Source organism: Schistosoma haematobium, chromosome 1 (genome assembly GCF_000699445.3).
Source record: "Schistosoma haematobium chromosome 1, whole genome shotgun sequence".
Classification (NCBI taxonomy): Eukaryota; Metazoa; Platyhelminthes; class Trematoda; order Strigeidida; family Schistosomatidae; genus Schistosoma; species Schistosoma haematobium.
Window position 1 is genome coordinate 28,102,252 of NC_067196.1, and position 27,505 is coordinate 28,129,756.

Genomic DNA, 27,505 nt, shown 5'->3' on the forward strand with positions numbered 1-27,505 from the left:
TTGATGAGTTGCAAATATGATAAAACGAGCTTTCAGGTTTGCAAAGATGATAATAATCCATCTAACTTAAATTAATATTAACTTAGCTACTTGGTTATAAACTTTATATTGATTAAATGAAAATATACATCAGCAAAGAACAAATTGTAAAGAATTCGCGTGTTTTTCTTCTACAAATTTATTCTAAAAATTAGTTTTTTTTATATTATTTCATCAAAAAAACAAATCACAGTTTTTTTCCGAAAAAATTTTTTTTTCTTTTTTTTGGTTGAAAGTTCGCTATTTTTTCTTTTGGAAAAAAAATTTCGAATAAATGTCAAAATATTTTTGTATATTCAACAAACGTTTTTTTCTCCCCCCCCCAAAATGTGAGTCAGTTAACTTTTATTTCAAATGTATTAAGGAAGAGAAATAGAGAAGTGAGCAACAGTACTATTTATCTATATATTTAGCAACTATTCGTATGTTTCCTTCGACAACAAAAAAATATTTTTCATCATAGAAAAAGTGCACAATAAAAAAAAGAAGAAGCAACACAATACAAAGTGATAAAATGAAATGACAAGTGATGTTTTGTTTTTAAAAAAATAAATAAAATAATAATCATAATAAATTTTGCAAAATCTCTCTTGTTTATTTCATTTTATTTTGCATATGTTTATAAAAGAGATAGAATAAAAAGAAAGTTTGTATTTTGATTGAACATGAAAGTGGATGAATTATAGAATGGAGACTAGGCAGTTTATTATTCTTTGTTTCAATATATTTTGTGACTAACAGAATATATATATATATATTAAAATATGTTTTAGCTGACATTGTTGACTAAGAGAAAAACAAACACTACACATACTGACATTCCGTTTATCAAACCGCTCATCCTCTGACTAGTCTCTACTTTTGCTTCTAAAGAGAAGACTATATATATATATATATATATATATATATATATATATATATAATGAGACACTGAATAGATAACTTAAGGGTAAAGCTTAGAAAAAATACTGACGACAACAGCATGAAAGTCTTTTTCATTGTACATTGGTTATTTGAATTTTTTTTCCAAAATTGAAATCATAATTTTACTTTCGTGTATGAATTTATAGTAGTACAGATATTAGAAAAACAACTGGAAAGTGTTTTTTTAAAACTGAAAGTTGCGTAGTATTTGTACTAATGTTTCGTTTTAAAGCTTAATATTCTTTTCGACAAAAAAAAGAAAAAAACTACGTCAGAAATTATTTAGTCTGTGATACAGGAGGGGGAAAATATTATTTTGCTTGCATTTGTTATCTATTTCAAACAGTTTTTCTTATTTAAACTAAATAAATTTACCTACAGTGTGATATATATACAGTCAACATCAAACCCTGGAGTAATTGATGAGTTGGCATGCAGAATATATGATAACTGGTCACAATTTAACAATTTTGTTGGCCGAATAATCTACTGTGAGTGGACACTTTACTCTCATTAATTTTTACTCAATAGCTATTCAACACATAAGTAATAATTCAATGACATTATTAATTAACTGTCCTTATTCTTGCTCAATATTCTCTTTACAACATGATAGTTTTAAGTTAGGGATAAAATGTTAACATGTTTAATTTCTAACATGGTTTTGAATATGTTAGAAGAACCACTGAAAATCAAGGGGGCCCTAAATAGATTATAAATTTTCCCAGCATTACATATTCATGACTTTGTAAGGAATCAAATCAGTAGACTCAGATATCAGCCACGAGTATTATATCACTCAACTATTATCTTCTTATTTTACAGATTTATTTGACTTGTAACAGAGTACCGACGTTATTAATGAGTTATTATATTACTATCATCTTGATTCGTTTCACTAGTAATAACTAAATAAATTAAAAAAAGATCATTTTTATCTATTTAAGTTTCAAAGTTTATTATAACAAGATTTAATTTGTGATGAAAATTATTTTCAACAAAATATCTTAATTATCTTATATAATGATATAAATAGTTGAATTCTGTATATCTACTCCACAGAAAACTTTGATTTACCGTTGTCGTTGTTTGTTTTTTAAAGGTTTTCTTTACAAATATATGTAGCATATCATTTTGTTCATATTCGACATGAAGGGAAAAAAAACACATTCCTCAGTCAATATGTGTACGTGTGTTTGTGTTTGTAATCGTTATCGAAAAACAAACTGAATATTTCATTATACTAATTAGATTATAAAATATTTCAATAGATCATTTTCGTTAGTCATGCAAAACTTCCTGTAAAAGTAAAAACAAAACATAGAGAGGAACTTGAAAATAGAAGTATAAGAATTAAATTTGAAAAGAAAAAGTAAAAAACAACTGGAAAAGAATAAATCCTGTCTAAACACATACATACATACATATACATAGAATAGATGAGAGAAATCTATTTGTGCATGTCTATGTGTAATTGAAAGACCTTTCATTACACATGCACCTGAATACTTAGTCTCTGTTATCATTTAAATAAGTAGATAATTCCATTTTGTTTTATTAAATTCAAATAAATCTTCATTATCCTAATTGGGTCCGTAGTTCTTTATTTTTTTGGGTGAGGGGGGGGAAGGAGATTTTTCAAATTGGCTTAGTGAAACAATTTCTTTATTGTTCTCTTTTTTCTTTAGTTTACACAAAAATTAAACCTTAAATATAATAGAACATTAATTATGTTAAAAGATTTGGCCAGAAAATGAAAGCGACCATACATTAAATATGGATATATGGATATATATATATTCTAATTGTCTCATATATCAGGGACTGAAAATTTATTTTATCATCTGTACAAAGAAAGTCTTATCTTTAGGTCAGTAGGAATTTTCGTATAACAAATAACTCACCGTGATGGTTAAATCTATCTATCTATTATAATATTTTTAATAGATAGAAGAATGCATTATTAAAATTAAGCAACTATTATATGTAACCACTTTGTATTTAAATTATGCATTACCTCTTTTAATAACATATAAAGATATTTCATTATTAGTAAGGATTTTACTGGTTATACTGCTAATATTTACGACTGAATTTTGTTCGGTATTTTTTGACCTGTGTATATTATCTTGAAATGCTCATAATATTACAAGGCTATCTGCACAGAGTGCATATATGGCAACAGAAATTTATCAATTGAATTTCCAAATATCAACATCAGTAAGAGCCATACCTTTTCATATATGACTTCATAGTCGTTAACAAACCTAGTAGACATCTGGACTCAACAGCTCAAAAGATAACGTATTGCTATTCAAAGCCTAATGTAGTAGGTTTGAGCCTCAATGAGTATACCAGCTGTTTGATTTCGGCACGTTAAGCTGACTAGTCAAAAATAGGACGAAACTCATATTTTGGATTCCACCACTAGTAACAATCCATAGAGTCATGAAGACAGTTTTATATTTATGTTACTATAAATAGGCTAAGTTTAATAACTCAATCATAGAGGTTGCAACCATTCTACCAATTCATTTTGAATTAATTAAAATAGAATATTCAATTAAAGTGGTCTGTATCTTTCACGTCTTATGGTAAAAAGAGGTAATAAGGTGCTCAGATGAAGTCAAATTCTTCACGTTTTCTATTTTTACTATCTACAAGATAGCATGATAATGATCTGGTACCGTAAATAGTGTTTATTTCGTTTTCGACTTGATTAGACAGAAACAATCTAAAAAATCAGGACTGAATACTAGTCAATCACTCACTGATTTTTACATAGTTCTTTCGATGTAGTTGGCTTCTTGACATGATTTTTAGTGTGAGTGCTTTGGAAATCTGTCTGATTTTATAGTCTACGTGACAAATTGACGCTGATTAAACGACTGAAAATCAAAAAGAGCTAGACAGCTGTTTTGCTCCTGTCTGGGACTCTTCAATGATGCTGATACAAGGGTACACAAGGATTCAAACCCAGGAGATCTAGTGTGGTGTAGCAGCAGCCTCCGCATCAGTTGGACTCAACATACACAAGGGATAAAGCAAGATCCTCAAATACAATACGAAGAAGACCAACCCAACCACACTTGATGGCGAAACTTTGGGAGAGGTGGGATCTTTCACGTACCTCGGAAGCCTCATCGATGTACAAGGAGGATCTGATGCAGACGTAAAGTCAAGGATTGGCAAAACGAAGACAGCATTGCTACAGCTGAAGAACATATGGAACTCAAAACAACTGTCAACCAATATCAAAGTCAGAATCTTCAATACGAACGTCAAGACAGTTCTACCGTACGGAGCTGAAACTTTGAGAACTACTATTACCATCATCAAGAAGTCACAATTATTTATGAACAGTTGTCTACGTGAGATACTGAATGTCCATTGACCGTATACCATCAGCAACAGGCTACTGTGGGAGAAAACAAACCAGCTTCCAGCTCAAGAGGAAATTGAGAAGAGACGATGGAAGTGGATAAGACATACATTACGCAAATCATCAAACTGCATTACGAGACAAGGGTTATTTTGGACTCCTGAAGGAGGAACGGAAAAGTGGAAGACATCAAGAAGTTGAATAATAACTGGAAACAACTGGAAAGGATTGTCCAGGACAGAGTTGTATGTAGAATGTTGGTGATCGGTGTATACTACTCCAAGAGGGGTAACTGGCATAAAGAAGTACGTTTTTAATAATTTTGTTATCAATAAGATATTTGAACACTAGCTATCTAAGAATATAAGTTTATTTATCTGACTTAAAGTTTATCTAAGCCAATAAATAAATAAATAATAGTTGTCAGAAAAGGTTTTGTGGAGATTTTAGAAATTTCACTGATTGAAATCATGAGTCAGTTGAAGCTAGAACACCATAGGAAACTTGGAAGCACTGGACGGCCGTTTCGTCCTAGTATGGGACTCCTCAGCGGTGCGCATCCATGATCCTTCACCCCGCGAGATTCGAACCCAGGATCTATCAGTCTCGCGCCAGGCGCTTAACCAACTAGACCACTGAACTGGCCGGCATCCAACGGTGTTAATGTCTAACTTCAACCAATCCACGAAGTTGTACCACCGTACACCATTATCTTCGGTGAGTTGATATCTCGCAACGGACCTGGTTGAACTCCACTGGTAACGGCTTCTCACTAGAACTCTAGGAGTATCTCTTGAAGTCATTCACTAGTGAGCAGATGAATATTATCAGAAAGGGTTTTGTGCTGATTTTTAGAAATTTCACTGATTGAAATCATGAGTCAGTTGAAGCGCCTGGCGCTAGACTGATAGGTCCTGGGCTCGAATCTCGCAGGGTGCGGGATCGTGGATACGTACTGCTGAGGAGTCCCATACTAGAATGAAACGGCCGTCCAGTGCTTCAAGGTTTTTCATGCTGGTCTAGCTTCAAGTGACTTATGGTTTCAATCAGTGAAATAATAGTTGGTTAATTTTTTTTTATCCTGAAGATTTCTTAATTTTTATTAAAATAAATTGAAAATCAGACTAATTAATTTGCTTTCAATGGATGAAAATTTATTGATTCTATGAATGTTGCGTTATTTCATGTATATATACATTTATATATAAAATGATTTTATTAGTTTTGGTTAGAGTTTCTTTACAGTAGTATCTTACTTTTATCTAATTCAATTATATACTTATTTCTTTACTTAAAAAAAGACTTTAATTTACTTTTAATCTGTCATTTACAGTTTAATAATTATGTACAATTTTCTAATTAATGTAAAATGATATTAGTAACATTTTATACTGTCTATGATGTCATACCCATCTGTTTGAAATAGTAAATCAAATTTTTATTTTATACATAAATAAATACCATACTGTACATAAGAGAATAATTAGCCTGAGGCAATAAGAAACATATTTTTATCTAATGTTCATTCTTTTTTGTTTTGTTATTACAAATAAAACATTAACAAATGAATTTTAAAATGGAATAATGCAAAATATTGATCAGATGGATTGTGTTTTGAGTAAGATGTTGAAGTATCAAGTTGCTATTTCTTTTTCCTTAAAAAAGAAATCCTCATTTTTAAAGCCTGATTTTTTGTTCCTTTCTTACTAATGATAAGATAATCACTTAATCTATACTTTTGAAATGTTTTCCTCTTTTTTTTGTTATTCTTACTGAGAAAATAATTTTAACGGGGAAAGGATACCTAATTTACTGATCAATCAATGTGAATAACGAATGAATTCACGAAAATGTAAATGTAGAAGAATAAATGATCATTTATCACTGAGTATGTTTACGAATGATCACACTGACATACACACATACAGAGATGTACCCAAACACATATGCATACACATTTAAAAGCACTACATCATAGTCCTTATTTATATAAACACTCAACAATAATTAATTTCAACAGCACTGGATATATACATATATATACGTTTGGGTAAAAGTAAAATGTTTAAAAATTATTGAAATCTCTATAGTTTAGACAGCAAGATCTTCATTTAATCTGTTTGTAAACTTCATTACATTACAATGAAAAATAGGAGTTGAACCATGATGAGTAGAAGACAGTTACTTACCCCAGTATCGTGAATTGGTTGAAGTCAGACATTCACATAGTTGGATACTGACCCAATCATATAGAAGTTGAGTATCCTTGCTTAAGGCAGTAGGTCCTGTGCTTGATTTCTACCAGCTGGACTATGTTTACACACCACTGAGGGTTGATGTATTAGGAAGAAATGGTTACCTAATACTTCCATGTTTCCAAGGGTGGTCTAATGTTGATCAAAAAATAAGGAATTCTTATTCGTAATTCTAAACGAACGAAAAGGACAAACTGTCAGTGAATAAAATATATCATCATAAATGTCTTTAGTATATATATTCGTCTATCAATTAAATGACGAGTATACTATGCGGCAGTTGGTTCTGTTTCACTTTAGGGCTACGAAACGTGACCATTAAGAGCAAAAGATATTCTCAAGCTACTAATATTTGACCACAGATGTCTTAGAAATACTGCTCGCATCTGTTTTGATCACTGGGTAAGTAATAGTCAGGTTAGATGGAGGGTATTAGGGAATGATGGTAAATCAGTTGATGAGGTTGTAAAAATCTTCATCGATTGAGATGGTTGGGCCACGTGTTTGGAAGAAAGTTAGGGGTGGCCAAAACAAAACGTGGTATCACTGCTTGAAGTCGTTAACCTCTAGTTTGACCCATGTTTGCAGATGCAAACTACTCGGTTAGGGTCCGCGTGACTATCGTAACCAATGGTTGGAGACTCTTGGTGACATGACTCAGAATCTATCACAATGACGTTGGTGTATACACCCTCTGTCTTCCCTTAAAATATGAGATTAAAATTATTCCATATCTTTCTTTCTACGAAACAATTCTTTCTTGCTGTATTATGTCTTTATATGCAATCTTTCTATTTTACATTACCACCATTACTTCTGGGAATCCGGTGTTCATCTTGTTATGCTAATGCTGTATGGCAACTTGGACTGATGCACAAATGTACCTGGTCCTACGTTGTAGCTGACTGATATATATATATATATATATATATATATATATATGGATTTCTGTGTCTTATAGTCCATTTTAGTGCTTATCCAGGCGGTATATGCGCAAATATGAAATAGTAGAAAGTGCAAAGACACTCTGAAGAACCCTTGTGCATATGTTAAGGAATACTTAAAAACATCATTTATCCTAAAATATTGCCTATTATTTGAGGAACCTTTGTAATGGGTGGGAGAAAATTGACAATTTTAGTCAAAAATTACTAGTTGTATGTATGACAATGAAATAGAAGGTAAATTTGAAAACCTATTTATTTATATATTTTTTTCGAAAAAGTTGACTTTATAAACTAAACATTAGATAAAACATAAACATCATGTTTTGTGTGTGTTCAGGAAAAGATTATTTCCATGCCTTCTTTATACCTTCTCCCAATGGAGTATCTCATTTTCTCTCATTGTCCTGCTGTTTGTATGTTTCTTGTGATATGAATTAACAAACCATCTGCTTTATTATATATGTCGAATGCTATAGTGTCCAAAGAAGAATTCTTATAATAAATCTTAATAAACGACTGGGCATGTTCACTCAAACATATACATATACAAACAATGAATTAATGGTATATGACTTTATTCACAGCAGTCACTTGTAAATCTTATATATACTAAACAGTAGGTTATCAAATTATCAACAAATGACTAACTAATATACAGAGAAGCATTTATGTAAACATTACATTTTGTGGTAAGAGGTATTTACTAATTGTGTTTAGAGGCTAAAGTAACTTTAAAACACTGATGAAGTTATGCAGTGACAACTGATTGTCACTTCGATTAAGTAGGTCCATGACCAAGAAAGAGAAACTCTAAAATAAAAGTGCCTTTTATGCAAAAAGTGTGTTTTGTATTTTAGTAACAGACATGCATTAGCTGGAATATTCAAATGACTCTAAGAGGATGCAACAACACATATGAACCACTTAGTTCAATTTCATCATCTTGGAAGAAATACTCAGCAACGAGCACAGTTGGTTTTTCTAAGAGTAATGTATATCAATAAAAACATTCTCGTTTGTTTATTCTTATAGCTAATATCACCTTCCCTATTACTACCAGTAATATTGATTTTAAACAGTTAGTCCTTTTGATAAATCAAAACAACCCAATGAATATTTCAAATCCCTCTCGTGTATTCAAAAAAACGAGTACTTTCAATAAACCTACCCTGATATTTATTTATTGTTCAGAATGGAATGATTTATAGTGTTTTCTTATTATCTGTTTTTTTCTCGCTTACACAGCAGTTTGTCTGATTAACCTTTCTTTTTGATACTTAGATATCTTAATAAGTAAATGTGTAATCAGATTGGTGAAAATGTATTGATCTAACATACATACTTTATATTCTCGTCGAATTATCTGAATGATGATGTTATTCAAAAACATCTTATTGATAATGTTGCTACTATCGAGAACATGGTTTCAATGAAGCTTGCAAAACTTCTTATAATCTATATTGTCCCTTTCTCACTCACTCACTCACTCACACTCTATCTCCCTCCCTCCCTCTCTCTCTTTCTCTCTCTCTCTCTCTCTCTATATATATATATATATATATATACTTGATTGCTTGTAAAGTCATGGGTATACACAGACTACGATCCTCGAAGTGAAATGAAATATATGACTAATACTCCACAAATTTTAGCGATTCTTTAATTTATGATTAAAAACATTGAACTATTATACATTTCATAGAAGCAGTTTATTTACCTTGAAATGACTATCTAATTCGATCGTGAGTGGTAAAATGAAACACTATACATAGTGATAATCGACAAGCTGTAAATGTGTGTTACTGTAGAATTTCAAACGCAAAATATTTTACTTCTAATAACAAAGTGTCACTTACTTAATTACTGTTATATGACGTTAACCTATTGAAACAACATGTTCAAGTTGTTATTAAGTTTTAATGAAAGAAATATTAGTCTGTTATAATTATCGAATTTTTTCTTCGAAAACAATCTATTCAACCACATATCTCACTTCTATTATGAAATCCGTTCTAAAACTATCTATTAATGTTTAAAAAATTGACGTAATGATCCATCCACTGAACTAGATAACATATACTTGTCAAACTGAAGATCATTCAATCAATAGTCGATTATTCCTAACCCTTCTAATGAATGAATGTCCTATTGGTAGTTAATCAATAATCTGACATTCAAAACTAATCATTTATAATTTATTTGACTACTGAATCGTTTGTTTTTTGTATGTATAATGCTTCTTGTTAATTTTATCAACATAAACATGCATCATTTAGCATAGTTTGACTTCATTGACTTTAGTCAACTAAAACGGAATTAATCGATGAATTTTATTTGTAATCCACTAAATGTCCTCAATGTGTTGTTGTTTTTGGTCGTTGTTACTATTGTTCTATTGAATGAATGGGTTGATTATTTAGAGTAAATGACTTCTGTCTATAGGAGTGGGGTATATATGTGTGTGCATGTGTATTCATTTGTAATACACACCTATGCACGTATACACGTACGTGTCATTTTAATTTTAATAATATAAACGAAAGCGAAACAAAAAAAGAGAAGAAAACAACAACTAGTAAATAAATATAGAAAAAGTAATGAGAGAAAAAAGAAAGATTGGAAAACAACAAAAAAGCACATTGGAAAAAGCAGGAAAAAGATAACTCGTGTTCATTTAATTTCTAGTAGATATTTTTTTGTGTTTCGGTCGTTCTTTTTTATTTCTAACAAAAAATGTCAGTGATTGATGAGTTAGATAGATTTCATTTATTTTCATGTAAATATTCTACGTCACTGTCTACCTTATTCTATTATTCTGAATGTTTTCTTCTTTTTTTCCAACAAAGTAGGGTGGTAGTAGTGGTGGTGGTTGAGAATTAATAAGAAGTTTCAATAGTTATACACCTGTGAAAATTACGAGTGTTTGTGTGTATTGTGTTAGTTATTTATTTACTGATTAAATTGGTTTATCCTTTAAATGAATAGAAGGTTAAACGGTTCCAGTCAATAAACAGTTAAATGAATTGGAAAATGAATTAATCATCTAAATCAGTAACATACACCATGCACATACCCACTTATTCACTCATACTATACTTCATTATACCATTTATTCTATTTCAAATGGAATGAACATCGAGACCCCTTATTGTATGTGTAATTTCATGATGAATTAAAAAAAACATTTGGGACACTTAAGATATTCCTACTTCTATTATTAACCTTTACTCTCCCCCCCCTAATCTTTCTCTGAAACCCTACTACCTTTTTTGAATTCTTCTAATCTATATTCTTCGTGTTTTATTTTCATGTGTTTTTTTTAAAAGAAGATAGATAAAAACATTCATTTTCTAATTTTGAGTAACGTTTAATTTAACCGTATTTTTCTTGGATAGAAAATGATTTTTATGTATCTAAAATAAATAAACAGGTGAATGATGATGAATAGGTTAGTTACTTTTGAAATTATACCCTTGAACTTCTAGCTTATTTTTTAACTACCTATCAACTATTTGAACAAACAGTTGTGCTGAAACTTCGTCGTATATTATTTTTGACCTTTCATAAATTCAATCTTGCAATGGGTTCACTTTGAACTTAATATCTGTTTTTGTTGATGATTTAAGCAAGTGGTTCACATACTCACCTATTATTCTGTTTTCATTTGATTATATTATTGTCGAGTGTTTCACAGTGACGATAAGTAATATTCTGATGAGATTTTGAAATGCTTTTTTCTATATTTTTAAATGATGTATAAATAGGTTCAGTCTTAAACGTTTTTAAACAATGTAGTCTAACACAATGATTTATGAGAACTTTTGTCTAAATTTAATCAAACAGTTTCACAGTATTTGGACACCGAGTTGATGTGAGACATCAAAGGGGAAGAATGTATTTGTAAAATCCTATGTAAAAACATCGTTAACGTTGGCTGGATGATCTATTCAGTATATAGTGAACCGGAGAACCATGCACCTATTTATATTCGATAATTTTGATGTTTGAATATATTTCTGTGAAAAAGCTTGAACCAGATTGTTAAGCGAAAAGTTGGATTTACTTTAAATTCATTCTCTGAGATTTTACAAAAGTATTCTTCCTTTTTAATGTAACACAATAATCCTTGAAGAAAATAATGCTACAGGTTATTAAGTCAAAAGATTCAACATTTCAGAACATTATTATTCCAATTAACTTTACAAAATATGTTATGACATCCTTTTTGTTCAGGTGATTCAAGTCGAAAATGATCCGTTTTGAAACTGTGTAATTTAAAGTTAATAAACCAGTTTGAAGACAATATTTACCAACTACTAATATTATCGTTAATGCACTATTCTGTCATTGTTTAACGGAGTACTCAACAATATTAATCTTCTGTCACTTAAAATATAAAATCTGGGACTTATTGTCAATTTTTGAAGTTTATTTAAATGTTATTACTACAATTAAACACTCAAACTAATCTCTTAAAACAATTTTGTCAACAATCATTAAGATCAACTTCATTTTCTCAATATTAAAAGATAAATTGAATTACCTATTTCCATTATTTGTTTAATATTCGGTCGAAAATTTAACCAAACATATACAAACAATAAACATATTAGCATCATTCTCGAATTTTCGCTCTATATACATGTATTGAAAATTTTTCCCTCCAAACCATGATCATTACAGTAATACAGTAATAACCATATGGAGTGAGATTTTCTTTCATCTAAGATAAATAACATACATACAAATAGAAACATCATACTCATCAAATTATGTTAGCTCATGATTCCATATTTATTTAAATATAATTTACTGATAAATAAATGTCCAGAAGTGCTATTTTTGTTGTGTGATAAAGAATTAAATAGTCCGATTACCATCTGGTTTATAATTTGACTTAAGTTTCTTTCTTGTGATTTTTTTGTCACCTCATTACAAATGGGCAAATGAGTAAACATTATAAATACTTGTGTTTACAGACTTACATTCATATTTATCGTTTATCTGTTCAATTTTCATGAGTTAAATCACATTTTTATCATAGTGAAATTATACTAACTGGTTTATGAATGGTTTGCTTGTCAAACTAATCATAATGGAAATATTACTGCATCAACATTTCTTTTTTGAGTTCGTGTTTGAGTATTTAATAAATATGCATGAAACTTTTAAACATTTTCACTCTCTCTACTATTAGTAAACCACAATCGGACGTTTATCACTTTGTTCCATTTCTTAACTGTGTTTTATTAAACATTTCTAGTTATGATTGTTACCGCTTTTGTTTTGTTCGTATTTTTGTATAAATATATTGTATTTCTACAATTCATTCAAAATGAACACGCGACCTTTCTATTTATAGAAATCTTGTCTTTCAGGTTTTCTACACACACACTCACACATACACTACTGGTTATACCTACCAGTAAAATGACAATGATTGATGTCCGACTTGACAAGAAGAAATAAACAAAAGTTTCGTTATGTTGTTTTTCTCATTTATTTATTCTTGATCTTTTTAAATCAAGATTTATATCGATATTCCTCAGACTTTTTTCAACCTAGTACTCAGTATATAATTTTAGAAAGGGGACAATTTAACGTAGATGATAATGTAGAGTAATGTTAACTAAACATAATAGAGGAAGCATACACATCTATGTACACAAGCTTATAGTTGAGTGTATTACACACCTTTTCATTAAAAAAAACGGTATGCGTAATCTGATAAAATCAAGATGGAATCTGGTAATTTTCAGTTTTACGATTTATGGTAACATTAATAATCGAGATTGTGATTATGAAATAACAAGTGTTCAAGAATACTACTTACCGATTATTACTGTTGTTGGTGTTTGTAACAATGATTAATATGTAATTTACACTGTATTCATATAACATAAATCATCATAAATATGGTCATATTACCTGGAAGTTTAAGTGAATGTAGAGAAAAATACAGAATATAAACCTTTTTATGATCATTCCGTTTTTTTCCGAATTTTTCATTGAAACTATATCTAATTACAATAAGGCATACACTTTAAGACGACTTTCATCGTCTGCTTAAATTAATTATATATATATATGAATTGGCTGAAAGTACTGAAAAGTTATTGTATTCTAGTTCAAGATCATTACAGAATTACTACAATTAGTTAATGATGCAACTCAATTCATTTTGCATAACACAGTAATCAAATAATCATTTACGTGATTGGCCTAGTTTAATTATGAAGTTTAATCAATACTGAAATAAATGTATAGTGTTTTTATAACTTTAGTTAAAAATTTAATTTAAAATTGTTCTTTTAATTGGACTAAGTACGAGGATCCACGAATAACAATTGATGTCTGTGGTAAAAAATATATTTCATTTAGTGGTTCTTAGAGCAATAATAATTTTATGCTTACTTATTACTTTACTTACGCCTGTTACCCCTCATGAAGGAGCATAGGCCGACCAGTAGCATTCTACATACAACTCTGTCCTGGACAATCCTTTCCAGTTGTTTCCAGTTGCTATTCAACATTTTTATGTCTGCTTCCAATTCTCAGCTCAGTGTGTTCTTTGGTCTTTCTATTTTTTGTTTCCCTTCAGGATTGCAAGTTAGTATTTGCCTCATGATACAGTTTGATGATTTCCGAAATGTATGTCCTATCCACTTCCATCATCTTTTTCTAACTTCCTCTTCAGTTTGAAGCTGGTCTGTTCTCTCCGTTTTCCCTTGAGGAGTCCAATAATTTAATAACTAGTATTTAAATAGTCATTCAGTTATATTTTAGAAATGATCCAGTCCTTATCACATCTATCCTGTCAATCAAAGTATTTAGTAATCAAATCATCAGTTTCACTGATAACAACCTATTGATTGCCTTATATCAGTGTTTAAAATCATCCATCTGAGCTACGAATCTTCTCCACCATCTCGATTGAGTGATCATTTACATATTTTTAGAGCTCAACTATAACATAATTTAAACATTGTAGTTTAAAAAAGAATTCACTCTACTCGTGAATGATTGAGTAATGATGTATTCTAAACTATCAAATGATAGGAATGTACTGACTTCATTTAAGTTGTGATAAATTAGCTAGATGTCTGAACATTATTGTAAAACCACATTAATTGTTGACAATTATAAACAGAATGATGAGAAGTTTTATACCGAGGTTTGATCTTTGTTAGTATTCCTAGTGTCTAAGTACTTTTAGATAGGAATATATAAAAAATTCATTTTCGGCTTTGTCTCTCCAGTAAAGTGTAGCAAATTATCTTAATTATGTGAATACTGTATTTTGAAAATATGAACACATTTTCTTCATAAACGTTAACATATTGTTGGTAGAAATTTTTTTAATTTACTGGTTTAACTCCAATAAACACTTTTTACATTGTATCCAAAACTTTTTTGAGAGCGTTTAGTGTTTCTAAGTTATAAACTAACATCAAAAACTGCCTTATTGTTTTTTTCCATACCGATAACTAGATCTTAACAAATTCTGGTAACTCCATTAATTAAACATTAATATTGATTATTCTAAAAGGACTGATTTCAGAGAAAATGGTTTCTAAAAAATGAACATAGTTTCATCATCATCATTATCAAATTTCTCTTCATTCAGTTTTTCATCATGGCTCTACACTAATATACATGATTTATAATAATGAAATAATAATGCTACGTTGCATAATATATTAAAAAAAAGAAGAAGGAACTGACACAATATTTTGATGAATGGTTTGTAGTATAGTAGTTATGTTGGAATCAAAAAACGAATGTTGAGAATAAGTAAAATACAAAAGCTGAAAGAAATACGGAAATAAATTATAAAAGTTCTGCTACAAACTCCCATACCGTTGGCCAAGGTAGCAAGAGTGGTTGTACAAAGTTCTTTTCGATGCAAAGGTTTGGTTTGTGAACATGGATTCCAATGGCCTCAACAATATGCGAAATACGAGTTCTTAAACCATGTGACAAATTTGATGGAATATGGTGGATAATCTTAAAAGCTTTATTCAGTTCAACTTGGTGACCTGTGACCACTAAGTGAGCGAGAACAGAACTCTTAGTCACTCTTTCTTGTCCTTTGCTTAACCAGGATGGTTGGTGTTCTGTTATGCGATGACGGACTTGCCGAATTGTATGCCCTATATAACTGGCTCCACAGGAGCAGTTGAATTGGTAAATGCATATGGATGTGGCGAATCCAAGCAATCTGTTTTTGTTAACCCTTCTTATTATAGGGCGGTTGTAGAAGACGACACTCAGTCTGGCTGCATTAAATGTTTTCTGTGCCGCCTTTATTAACTTTTAAGTCACAATTTCTACGGTAGTATCATTTAAGGATTGTAATTTTAAGAACAGAACTTGCTTCGGAACGGTACTTACCCTTATCGTTCTTTTCATATGTTTTTTGATGAATTTCGTTGGGTATTCATCCCTACTAAGCAAGTTACGAATATCAACCAATTCATCTACAATAATGTCATCCAAGTAAATCATTCTAACACGATGAGTCAGGATCTTTATCAAGTTTCTTTTGTATCTGATTGGTACAACATTATAGAAATTAGTGTATTGTCCAACTGTACACTTTCTATGTATCCCTCTTTTTAATGTTCCATCTGCTCTTCTAGTTAGATGGTGGTTGGAGGTAGTCAACAGGAAACCCTGGACCCGGGTTTCGTGCTACTTGGCACTCGTCAGCAAGGTGTACCTGTAATCTTTGAAGGAACTGGTGCTCCCTGGGGGATTCGATCTCGTGTCACCCAGCTTCACAGTCAGAGACGTTACCACTGAGCTATTCGAGCCGTGGCCACATTGCAACATGATCGACAGCATTCGATCTGCACTAATAAGGACTAGACAAGCATGACATTGATCACCACCCAGTGATCAATCAATTGTGCTCTTCTAGTTAATTGGACATTTAGAAACGATATGCTATTATTTTGTTCTTCCTCTAGTGTAAAAGTTATCGATGGGTCATCATTGTAAATCATATATATTAGTGTAGAGCCATGATGAAAAAACTAATTGAAAATAATTTATGTTCCATGTTTCTAGCTTTGATTCTCTAAACTGTAATAAATCTTGTTCTAACATATGAAAAGACATTTTATGGGTTTCTTTAAAATACTTTTTGTTTTATTTTATTGACTTCATAGGTTCACAAAAAGATGTCATGGAAGAATTAGACTCAGAAACTAGAAATGATTTAAAAAGGCAGAAAAAGCGTGGAATATTTCCAAAAGTTGCTACAAATATCATGAGAGCATGGCTTTTTCAACATTTAACAGTAAGTTGTAAATACCTATGAATAAATGATATTTGTAAAGTACATTGTTTTAAAGTTTTTTTCTAGCATTTTTGGATAAATGCAATCTAACGCTTTCTATTTGAAAATAGTTTGAGGGTTCTTTGTCAGCTAAGTCGATATAATTTCATAATGAATTATAACAATGTAATAAGGTTTATGTATGACTTAATATCCGGTTTCACAAAGATTGCAAACAAAATGAATGATTGAATACACAACTTATCACTTATAAAATTTGATGAGCCCTAAGCAAGAACTTTTAAAAAGTGAATTCTGTGCTGTTTATCATATTTGACGCGACTTTAACTATCGTAGACTAACTAGGGGGCTCTACGTAAAATTGATGATCGTTTTTCTTTTACCAGTTTAACTTATTAGCTATCCATGAGACATTATGAAGCTAATTACACATCAAATTCAGTTTGTCGGTGACATAATTCCAAAGAAAATCACTGAGCACTATAAACAACTTGAGATTAGGAAATAATTACACCACTACGTTTAAAACTTTTTAAACAGGTAATTCTGACACAAGAAGCTGTTGTTAACATTTTAGGTAACGAAGGGTCCTTGAGTCCTAAGAAAGATAAACATAGCTAATGTACTAAATAAATAATTAAGAAATTTCAATAGTTGAGATCATGAGTCATTTGAAGCTAGACCACCATGGAAAAACTGGAAGCATTGGACGGCAGTTTTTTTCTATTGTGTCTCCTCAGCAATGCGCATCCACGATCCCGCCTCGCGATATTCCAACCCAGAACATATCAGTCCCACAATAGGAGGGAACGACTGTCCAGTTTTTCCAAGTTTTCCATGGTAGTCTAGCTTCAACTGACTCATGATTTCAACTATTGAAATTACTACAATATCTACAAAAACCCCTTCTGATATTAATTAAGAAATCCTTCAATTGGTTATTGTCATAGTCAGTTCTCTGAATAGATTGTATACCAATAATATAGTCAATGAATTGATTCAGACATATGAAATGTGTCTTTAGTATTTCGATCATTCTTGATGATATCTAATTACTCATTAATCTACAACTACAATGTTTATTTATGGCACTGTTTTGCTTGATTACAATAGATTAAAAAGACAAAAAAACATTCAATATATATTTTGTCAGTGTTTATGCATCATCGAATTAACTTGATTCAGATGATGAGTTTTCTTTTTCTTATTTACAAAATTATAGGGAATAATTATATTTTATGCTTAGGAAAATAATAAGAATTTCTTTCTAAACATTTGATTATTTGTGGTTGAATAACTTTAAGTTCAGGTGTTAATCACTGGTTATTTCAAAAACGAAAAAGAAATATGTCGACTTGAAGTCATATTCTGTCAACTTAATAAATAAAGTTTCTTATCAGTAGAAATCGATGTATATGATTAAAAGAAGATGTGCATAGTTAAAAAGTATACACTTAAAAATCATTTCATCTAAATGTTGATCATCTGGAAAGTATGTTAGAGAATGGAAAACTAGTGTTTGCCTGTCTTAGTATTCACATCAGAAGGGTTAGAAGGAGTTCCACAAAAGGACAAAACGGCCGTCCAGTGCTTCCAGGTTTTCTATGGTGGTCTAGCTTTAATTGACTCATGATCTCAACCATTGAAATTAGTATTGTTTAATTCAGTTCATTAGCTTGATCTATATTATTTAAAATGACATCATAAACTAATATCTTAATATAATCATTCGACGAATTGAAAATAACATACAGTATGAATCCTGTACATGATGATAGTATATACCATTAGGTCATTAATTACTTTTGTTGTTGTATATATAATGAAGGTGGATATTTAAGTAATATACTATACATGTAATATCTATTTTTATAAAGCATCCATATCCATCGGAAGAACAGAAGAAACAATTAGCTCAAGATACAGGATTAACTATTTTACAAGTAAATAATTGGTAAGTTAAATTAGAATTGTTTCACTCATGTTTATTTTAAATTTGCTTGGTTAAAAACTTAAATGAATATGTTATTTAACTACACAATAACATGGATTAGACTAATTGCATATGTTGTTAACATTTCATATTATACTGTAGTGAACAAGAACTCCGGTGGGAAGAAACCAACTTATTATTTAATACAAAATTACATGGTGCCTTTGTAAAATATGAAAACCATTCATTAAATACATTATTTGCACATCTTGTATCAATTGTCCTTTACATGCTTTATGATCCCTCCAATTCTGTTGTTTTTATAACTGCTTTCTGTTTTCTTTGACGTCTTCTTCAAGTCAATCTTCTGTTGGCAGGCATTCCACTTCCGACTCGAGCCATATACTACTTATATCTGTCAGGATATGTAGCATACAACACAATACTTAAGGCTAAATATTCGAATTATTAAAAAATCCAATAAAACAGAAGAGATAGACTCAGCAAACGAGTTTTTATTACGACACATTATGGATAAAGTCTTGAAATTCCCTTTAACTCAGCAGCTTACTAATCTTAATCTGTAAGTTAACAAACTAACAATTTGATCCTCTTAAAGAATTGGTATGCACCAAGATTATTTATTAGGCATTAAAAAAGTAAATGTATCGTCTATTTTCCTTCTTAACGTCTCCGGCAGTTTGTTCAGTAATATTTTGTTATTTTAAGGGAATTTTCGACATTCGACGATTTTAGCCCAGAAATAATGGCAAACAATCTTAATCAAAACTAATTACTGTATAATAGTTTAAACCTACTTATCAGTACATATTCAACACTTCATGCACAAACCTAATTTATAATAGTAAAATATCAACATATTGACCAATAATCGTTTTTTTACCCAAGCGATTTGAAAGTTTAATATATGATCATATATGAAATCTGTGTAAATGCTGATGAAGTATCATAAACAATGACGAAATAACTTTGCTGCTGATGATGTAAGACATTTTAATTCTGTATATAACCTTTTGATGAGTAGAATTAGAAACGATCTGTTGTCTTTTGTTTTTTATGATATATGTATTATCTCCTAAAATGATTCGAATTGTACCTTTTATAATTCAATGCAGCGTAAACTTTTGTATACGGTATTTCAAAAGAAATATTTAAATGTATTTCAGAATGAGTTTAAAGACTATCCATCAACGAAACATTGATTATTTCCATAAAGTTTAAAGACCACTTTCATTTTAGTATACATATAAGAATATGAATACAAAGATAACAAATATGAACTTAATCAACAACATTGTTTAAATAATTATTCATTCTTATTTGATCTTTTTATTATGTTCTTCATTTAGGTTTATTAATGCACGTCGAAGAATTGTACAACCTATGATTGACCAGTCTAACAGAGCAGGTGAGAAATAAATCAACGTGGAGAATAATTTTTGATTATCTTACATATAACCATTAATAAACATGTTTATTTGAAGAACTGAAACTGAAAATGCTGATGAATGATTTTAACCCCATGAATGATCTCAGTTGCAATATAAGATGAAATAAATTCCGTTCAACCATTTAGTTTATCTTGTTATCTCATTGCTAGTCTTGTATATAGCTACCTGAAGTTTGGAATATTAAATCTACTTGAATTATATAGATACTATTTATCAATCTTGTGCAGTTTGCCTTGTTGTAGATTAATCAAGTTACATTGAGTGATATTGTGGTAATTATTTTGTTACCTAATCGAAGAAGTAACATCATTTTTCAAGAAAATATCTTCAGAAAACAAATGCTAGATATCAGTCAGGCGCAAAACTCATTCACTGGTGTGATGATCGAATCACAGAATGATCATTTCTCTTGTTCACAGTCCAATTGATCAAGAAATAATGGATTATGTGAGTGATTGGTTAATATCATACACTTGGTTCCGTGTATTATATTGACGAAAGCAAGAAAAAAGAATTGAATAGAATATCATGAATTCATTTTATCTCGTTAGGTTCTTAACACCTGCTTACAATCTATAACCTTTTAAGATCAAAACCGTCGTTTAGTTTATGTTAAATCCAATTCTTTGTTCTTATTCTCATCAAGAATTTTTAGTGGAGTTCAACCGGGTCTGTTGTGAGATAGTAATCCATAAGATACAATAGTGGATGTGTCGCTCAACTTCGTGGATTAGTTGAAGTTATACATTAGTATCCATTAGATGCCAGCTCAAAGGTCTTGAGGTTAAGCACTCGCGAGATGGGATCGTGGATGCGCACTGCTGGGGAGTCCCATACTAGAACGAAACAACCCTTCAGTGTTTCCAGGTTTTCCATGGTAGTCTAGATTCAATTGGCTCATGATCTCAACTATTGAAATTACTATAATATCCACAAAAACCCCTTCTAATACTAATTCGTTAATAATTCATTCAATCAATCTCATGAAATAAATATCAACATATTTCAAGATGACGGTTCCAATTTATATCAACTTAATGAATTGACATAATTTTCATTCATTTATTCTGATATGAAAATCTGCAAGTCTATCATAACCTAATGAATAGGATAATATTTTACTGAGAATTTTATGCCCTTTTTTAAAAAAAATATGATAAAATGGTTTTGACAGCCAGATTATAGTAAATGAAGTGTTGAATAATAATTTTATTTACTTAGTAAACTAGATCATATCAGAGAGAATAGTTTAATTTAAATTAGAAACAAATTGAATTTGATACAATTTTGTTTATTCATTAAATGATTGTACTTTTATGAAATATTTTTGTTTTAAACTCTTTGTTTTCTTGTGATTTTTTAAAAATTCTTTAATGTACAGGACCACATGGTTATTCAATCAGTGACAATATGCCCCCATGTATAGACTATATGGAAGGTGGTCCACCGTATTCAGCTTATACCAGAGCAGCTCAAGCTGCAGCCGCTGCAGTAGCTGGTAAGGATATATCCAACTTATTCGCGATTAAATAATTAAAATCACAGATTGCTTAAAAAAGGAAATTGATGCGATTCTCATAACGTAAATGAGAGGACAAAAATTGATGTAGATTTACATTTATTTCACTTTCCAAAGCATATCGACCATTCTTTAACCAATAAACCGATTAAAATATTGCTTTTAGTCACAGTTAATGATAAGTTAACAAATAGTATTTGGAAGGGAAATATACAGAGTTATAACAAAACAGATTACTGCATGAAGTTCACACTAAATTAATACATAGAATATAATTCTGAATAAATATCTCACTGAAAATGAAGTGAATGTTATACTGAGAAGTTATCACATTGAATTAAATACAGAAGTTATGTTGAACGTGATCTCCCATTCTAACCAATATAGTTAAAACATTAAACTGCTATTGGACATAAAGTTTAAGATCTACTAACCTAGTAGAGTTATTTCTAATAGTTTATAATGAGACTGATGAAATTAATGACTATTTTTAGAAATTAACCCACAATTTGAGACTTTAAACGATACTGGATCTTCGTTGTGCTTTAGCATTACCCAAGTGAAAATAAAATGTAAAGTCAAAAAAGAATTCAGTTATTTATAAAGGTCTATGTTATAACTTGTGGATTTGTGCTCTTTCTGAGCTTTTCAGAGCTTCCTTGAGTTCACCCGTGGACCGCCCTCACAGTCTACTCATAAACATGAATGTTTAAAACTGATCACTTATCCAGCAATTAAGTTTTAGCCCCAAACGATAACAACTTGTGGTGAAAATAACATGTAAACAGGTGTACCTTAAATAAAAACAGTATACTCATAACTGTTAGTGTAGTGTGTGCTACTGATGACGATAGATATAAGTAGTATGTGTGATTAATCGAAAGTGGGATGCCTGGCAGCAGAAGGTTGAGATCAAAGAGAAGAGAACGAGAACAGAGAGCGATTGGTATGGAAATGAAGGAACAATAAAGCTTAAGACAGTTGAAGGACATTTTGCAAATGAAGTATTTACTGTATGGTTCTTGATCATTACATTAGTACTAGGAATCATACTGTTAAATATGTATTGACTTATGTCATTAATAGATTGATCTTATCTTCTTAATCATTTACATGATGAGATGTTTCGACTTCCCCAAGCGACAAATCAACTAATTCTTTTATATCTCAAATTTTAATGAACCCCATGTATATGACCAAAGGAATGAAGAGATGCATAATGGCAATGAAAAGTGTATACAATTTATTAAATCTATGTGTACTCTGAAGAGAAATGAACACTTATCATATTTCCATGTGATTATTTCTAACTAATAGATACCCCAAAATAGAAGTCAGTAACTTGCTTTGTTGGATGAACAATTCTCTGTAATTATGTTACATAAAACATATGATTACATGCTTTAGATAAGTTGATTTATGAGATTTAGAAAATACAAGAATGTATATTTCGAAGGATTATACATTTTCTTTGTATTACATCAAGTAATTTACAGTTCTTAAATTAAAAATAAAGATTAAACGAATATTATTGTCATTCTTGTTATTATTACTATGATTATTATTTATAGGATTCTCAAATCATCCTACATCAAATGATGTTTATTTAGCCGCTGCTGCCGCAGCCGCTGCAGCTTCTGTTGGTTTTGGCAATAGTTCCATGTTAAACAATTCATCAAGTCAAGATAATTCGATTCGATTCCCTACTAATAATAGTCGTAGTGACCAATGCGTTGGTGATATTTCACCAAAGACTAATGGAATAGATTCACTTGTCATGCCAACAGATTATACGCTACCAGATCGTGTTAGTATTGTAAATAATCGTTTGCCCCATAATTCAGTATATTCAGATGACATAAATGAAATTCCTTCGAATTTATCTTCTTCATCATCCATGTGTAATATACTAACAAATAATCCATTTAATAACTCTGGTGTAGATTATAAAACAGTAAATAGTGCATACAATAATAGTAATACTACCCATCATCATCATCAGCAGCAAAACAATCCTCGTTATTCCACTGTTATGCCATGTTCTAACTCTTTTGACACATCAAATGGATATTCATTAAATCATCTTTCATATCATAATTATGGTTCCAATAGTTTTGATACAATGTCCACATTATCGACAAATTATAATACTAATCTTATATCATCGCATTATAATACCACACCAACAACCACATATTCACCTAAAAATTATCGTATCAATGATACAGACAGTAACAGTTTTATAAACTCTGAAGATATTTTAACGACTACTAATAGTTTAATTACTCATAATAGTAGTATGTCAGATGATACAATTTTAGGCATAAATACTGTTACTACACCATCACCATCAATGACAACATGTAAAAATAACGATATAGTTGGAAATGATGGGATTAACATTTATTCAACTTGTTTAGGTACTATTGGTTCAACAAAATAATGATTCTTCAAAAATAAATAAATCTGGATCATTTGAAGAATATTTCAAATATTTTTTTGTTGTTGAAAAACCTCTTTCATTTCTTCTTGATGAATGAATGTAAAGTTATTTTTTTCTTCTTTTCCTTGACTTCAACAACAACAGCAACAGCAAAAAAAGACAAAACAAAATAAATGGGCAAAAATCCGAGGTTTATTTCCGGTGTTTGAATAAACAGAGTAGATTTGAGTAAAACATAAATAAACATATGGAAATGATATGTATTAGGGAAAAGTGAAAAAAGGGGAATAATTCCCTTACACGTATAACTATTACACACAAGCACCTGAATGTACTTGAAACAAATTATATGGAAACTTATGATTTATTTGTTTACTGTTGATTTTTATTTATAAGAGATCTGAAAAAAAGTGTTTCTCTTCTCTTCTGTATTGTTTTTTTAATATTCATATTAATTCATCATATAGTTTATTGTTCTTCATTAATACTAATCTGATAGGCATGCTTACCTTACTTAATTGTATTTACATTATTCATAATCAAAATTCTAAAAAACCAAAACAAAACAAAATACCAGGACAATTCATTCTTTCTATTCTTATTTACACAATTTATTTTAACTTTCAATAAAATAAATAAATAAAGGATTCGAACATAAACTGACTGAACTGTAAAAGAACTACTACTATATACTTATTTTTGGATAAGTTAAAAGATAGACAAAGACATTTAGACATTCAAACATATACAAAATTACGTTCAATACAGGGTATCATTTGTTCTGAATTATTTTACCTTCAAAACCAGCTTATATATACATATATGATGTTTTTGAGATGGAGAGGGAGACTTCTTCAATTCATGCCTTCTTCATTGTCTTTTTTCTTTTTCTATTTCTCAAATTTCATTTTTCTGAAACAGGTTTCTTTCTAAAACCTATCTGATATGTTAAACAGTAAAAATTCTAATGAAAGCAGTAATGATGTTCATAACAATAATATTATGATAAATTTTGACAAGGGTAAAACACATTAACCAATAAAAATTAATTGAATTATAATACAGTTTTCAGTTTTAAAATCTTTCATTAAATTTTATTGTTCTATTATGCTACGAATTAATGATATAGAATAGTGGGATGTCTAGTTACGGAATTAGAACATATATGAATGTACTAGTTAACCATTCAAACAAAACATTATTGTATATCTTTTTAAGTTGATATCAATCACTTATCTTAGTTGATCAACCAGTGTAAGTTAGAAATCGTTGGACAGTTGTCCCGTCCTATTATGTAAACCACTGGACGTCAATCTCCTGATGTCGAGTGTTATACTAGGTCAAGGTAGGTATCCAGTGCTATGACTCTAGGGTTGTCTAACTAGAATCAATCTATGGTGCTAACTGTAAAAGTTGACAATTCTTATAAGCCTTCTCGAGTAATAATATGTATTCTTTAACAGTTATGTTAATGTGTTGAGAAATATATTAGGTTACGATACATGACTGTTAACTTGAACACAGAAAATAAGTGAACCCTTGAAGAAAATTTGCGTCACTTACTTTTATTATTTATTTATTTCATAACACTTGATGAAGATTAATTCACATAAATAGTGCAAAACGCTAATTGCATTTATTTTCTTCTAGTTAAGTCAAATTTTTTTAATAGCTGAACATTTATTTCTATACTATACAAGAAATTTTAATGAGTCAACTATAAATAGTTGAAAATTTAAAGCTTTTATCTAAATGAGTTAGGTTCAGTGGTCTAGAGGTTAAGCGTTCGCGCGCGAGACTGATAGGTCCTGGGTTGGAACTCCGCGGAGCGGGATCGTGTGTGTGCACTGCTGAGGAGTCCCACAATAGGACGAAACGACCATCCAGTACTTCTAGGTTTTCCATGGTTGTCTAGTGTCATTTGATTCATGAACTCAACTATTAAAATTACTAAAATCTCACAAAAACCCCTTTCTAATTTTATAATTCTATGTAGAAAAAAAACATATATTATTTAATCATTTAAAATAAATCGGGATGACTGCAAAAGTTTCTGTTTACTGAGTAAATAAATCTGTTAATATCGAAAGATGTAAAGCTAATTATCAATCAATAACATTTGGATAAACTAACGTTTAAATTACTTTAAACATCAAATCAAAGCAGTTGAATTATTAGTTTTCTAATACCCAGTTGATTATGTACCATTTTTGTGTCTACATGATGTATTATGTTTATTCATTTATATTTGAAGATAATATAAAACAGGAAGTTATGTTATGTATTATTGGTATAAGTGAATGCGGATCTACTGACTACAAAGTCAACATATTAAATATATATGAAAAGTGGGTATCAGTGGAATCCAAGACGCGCCTTTCATCTTATCTGAAAATTGTCAGTTGGATATAACTGTATTTCAAAGTTAATATTCACTCCAAGGCATCACTGGAAAGATTCAAACAACCAATATAATTGAATTAAACTTCAACTCATAGCACAAGTTAAGTGGATAACTCGATGACGCTTTAAGTGAATGGTACTGGACACTAGTCTTGAAGTGAACGTCAACTCTGGGATACAGGTGAATCCAGCTGACAAGTCCCAAATAGGACGAACAGTGCGTCCTGAGTTCCTCTGCTAGCCTCCGTCTCTCTTTATAACGCATATGACTTAATGGAAACATCGAAACATTCGTGTAGGATGTACATATGCTAATAAGAGTGTCTTGAACCTCAATGGGAGGATTCAAACAACCAATACAATTGAACATATATATATATATATATATATATATATATATATATATTACAATTAATTATATGAGTAATCAGAAATACATGAACATATGATAGTGCTTTTTCCATTTTTAAAGGTTATTTTTTGTATTTATTCTATCAGTGGTTTTCTATCAGCCGGTAAAACTTTTGTGAATATAGACCGAGCGAAATCATTTATATAATCTTTTTCGTATTTTTATAGATTTAATAGAGTTGGAAATTAAAGTAAATGTATCACGTAAATGAGAATAACAGTGAATGTTATGGTCCCCATAATTAACTGAATTCTGCTGAATAGGAAATTTACCATTTATTTATTATTTACTCATCTGAACACATAAATATTGGTACAAGGAGGCACCAAACAGATATGCGCCACATAAACCATTCGGTTAGTGTGAAGGCTGTTATACCAAAGCGGGTGGTTCTCTTAGGGGACACAGCCGGACCCTTTGACCTAAAGGTCTGGTCAACAAGCAGTGGAACAACCTTAGGAGATGCAGTCTC

The 27,505-nt window shown here is 30.3% G+C and overlaps 1 protein-coding gene across 1 annotated transcript in view; it reads left to right on the forward strand.

The window, feature by feature from the left end:
- Positions 1 to 25,260, forward strand: part of MS3_00006702 (uncharacterized protein) — an 85,277-nt gene extending 60,017 nt beyond the window's left edge. Inside the window, exons 8-12 of the mRNA XM_035730497.2 lie at positions 16,721 to 16,851; positions 18,729 to 18,805; positions 20,155 to 20,213; positions 21,638 to 21,754; positions 23,347 to 25,260. Of these exons, the coding sequence (XP_035588001.2) occupies positions 16,721 to 16,851; positions 18,729 to 18,805; positions 20,155 to 20,213; positions 21,638 to 21,754; positions 23,347 to 24,218 (1,256 nt within the window). The 3' untranslated portion in view covers positions 24,219 to 25,260. The remainder of the gene's footprint in view (positions 1 to 16,720; positions 16,852 to 18,728; positions 18,806 to 20,154; positions 20,214 to 21,637; positions 21,755 to 23,346) is intronic.
- Positions 25,261 to 27,505: the final 2,245 nt, after the last annotated feature.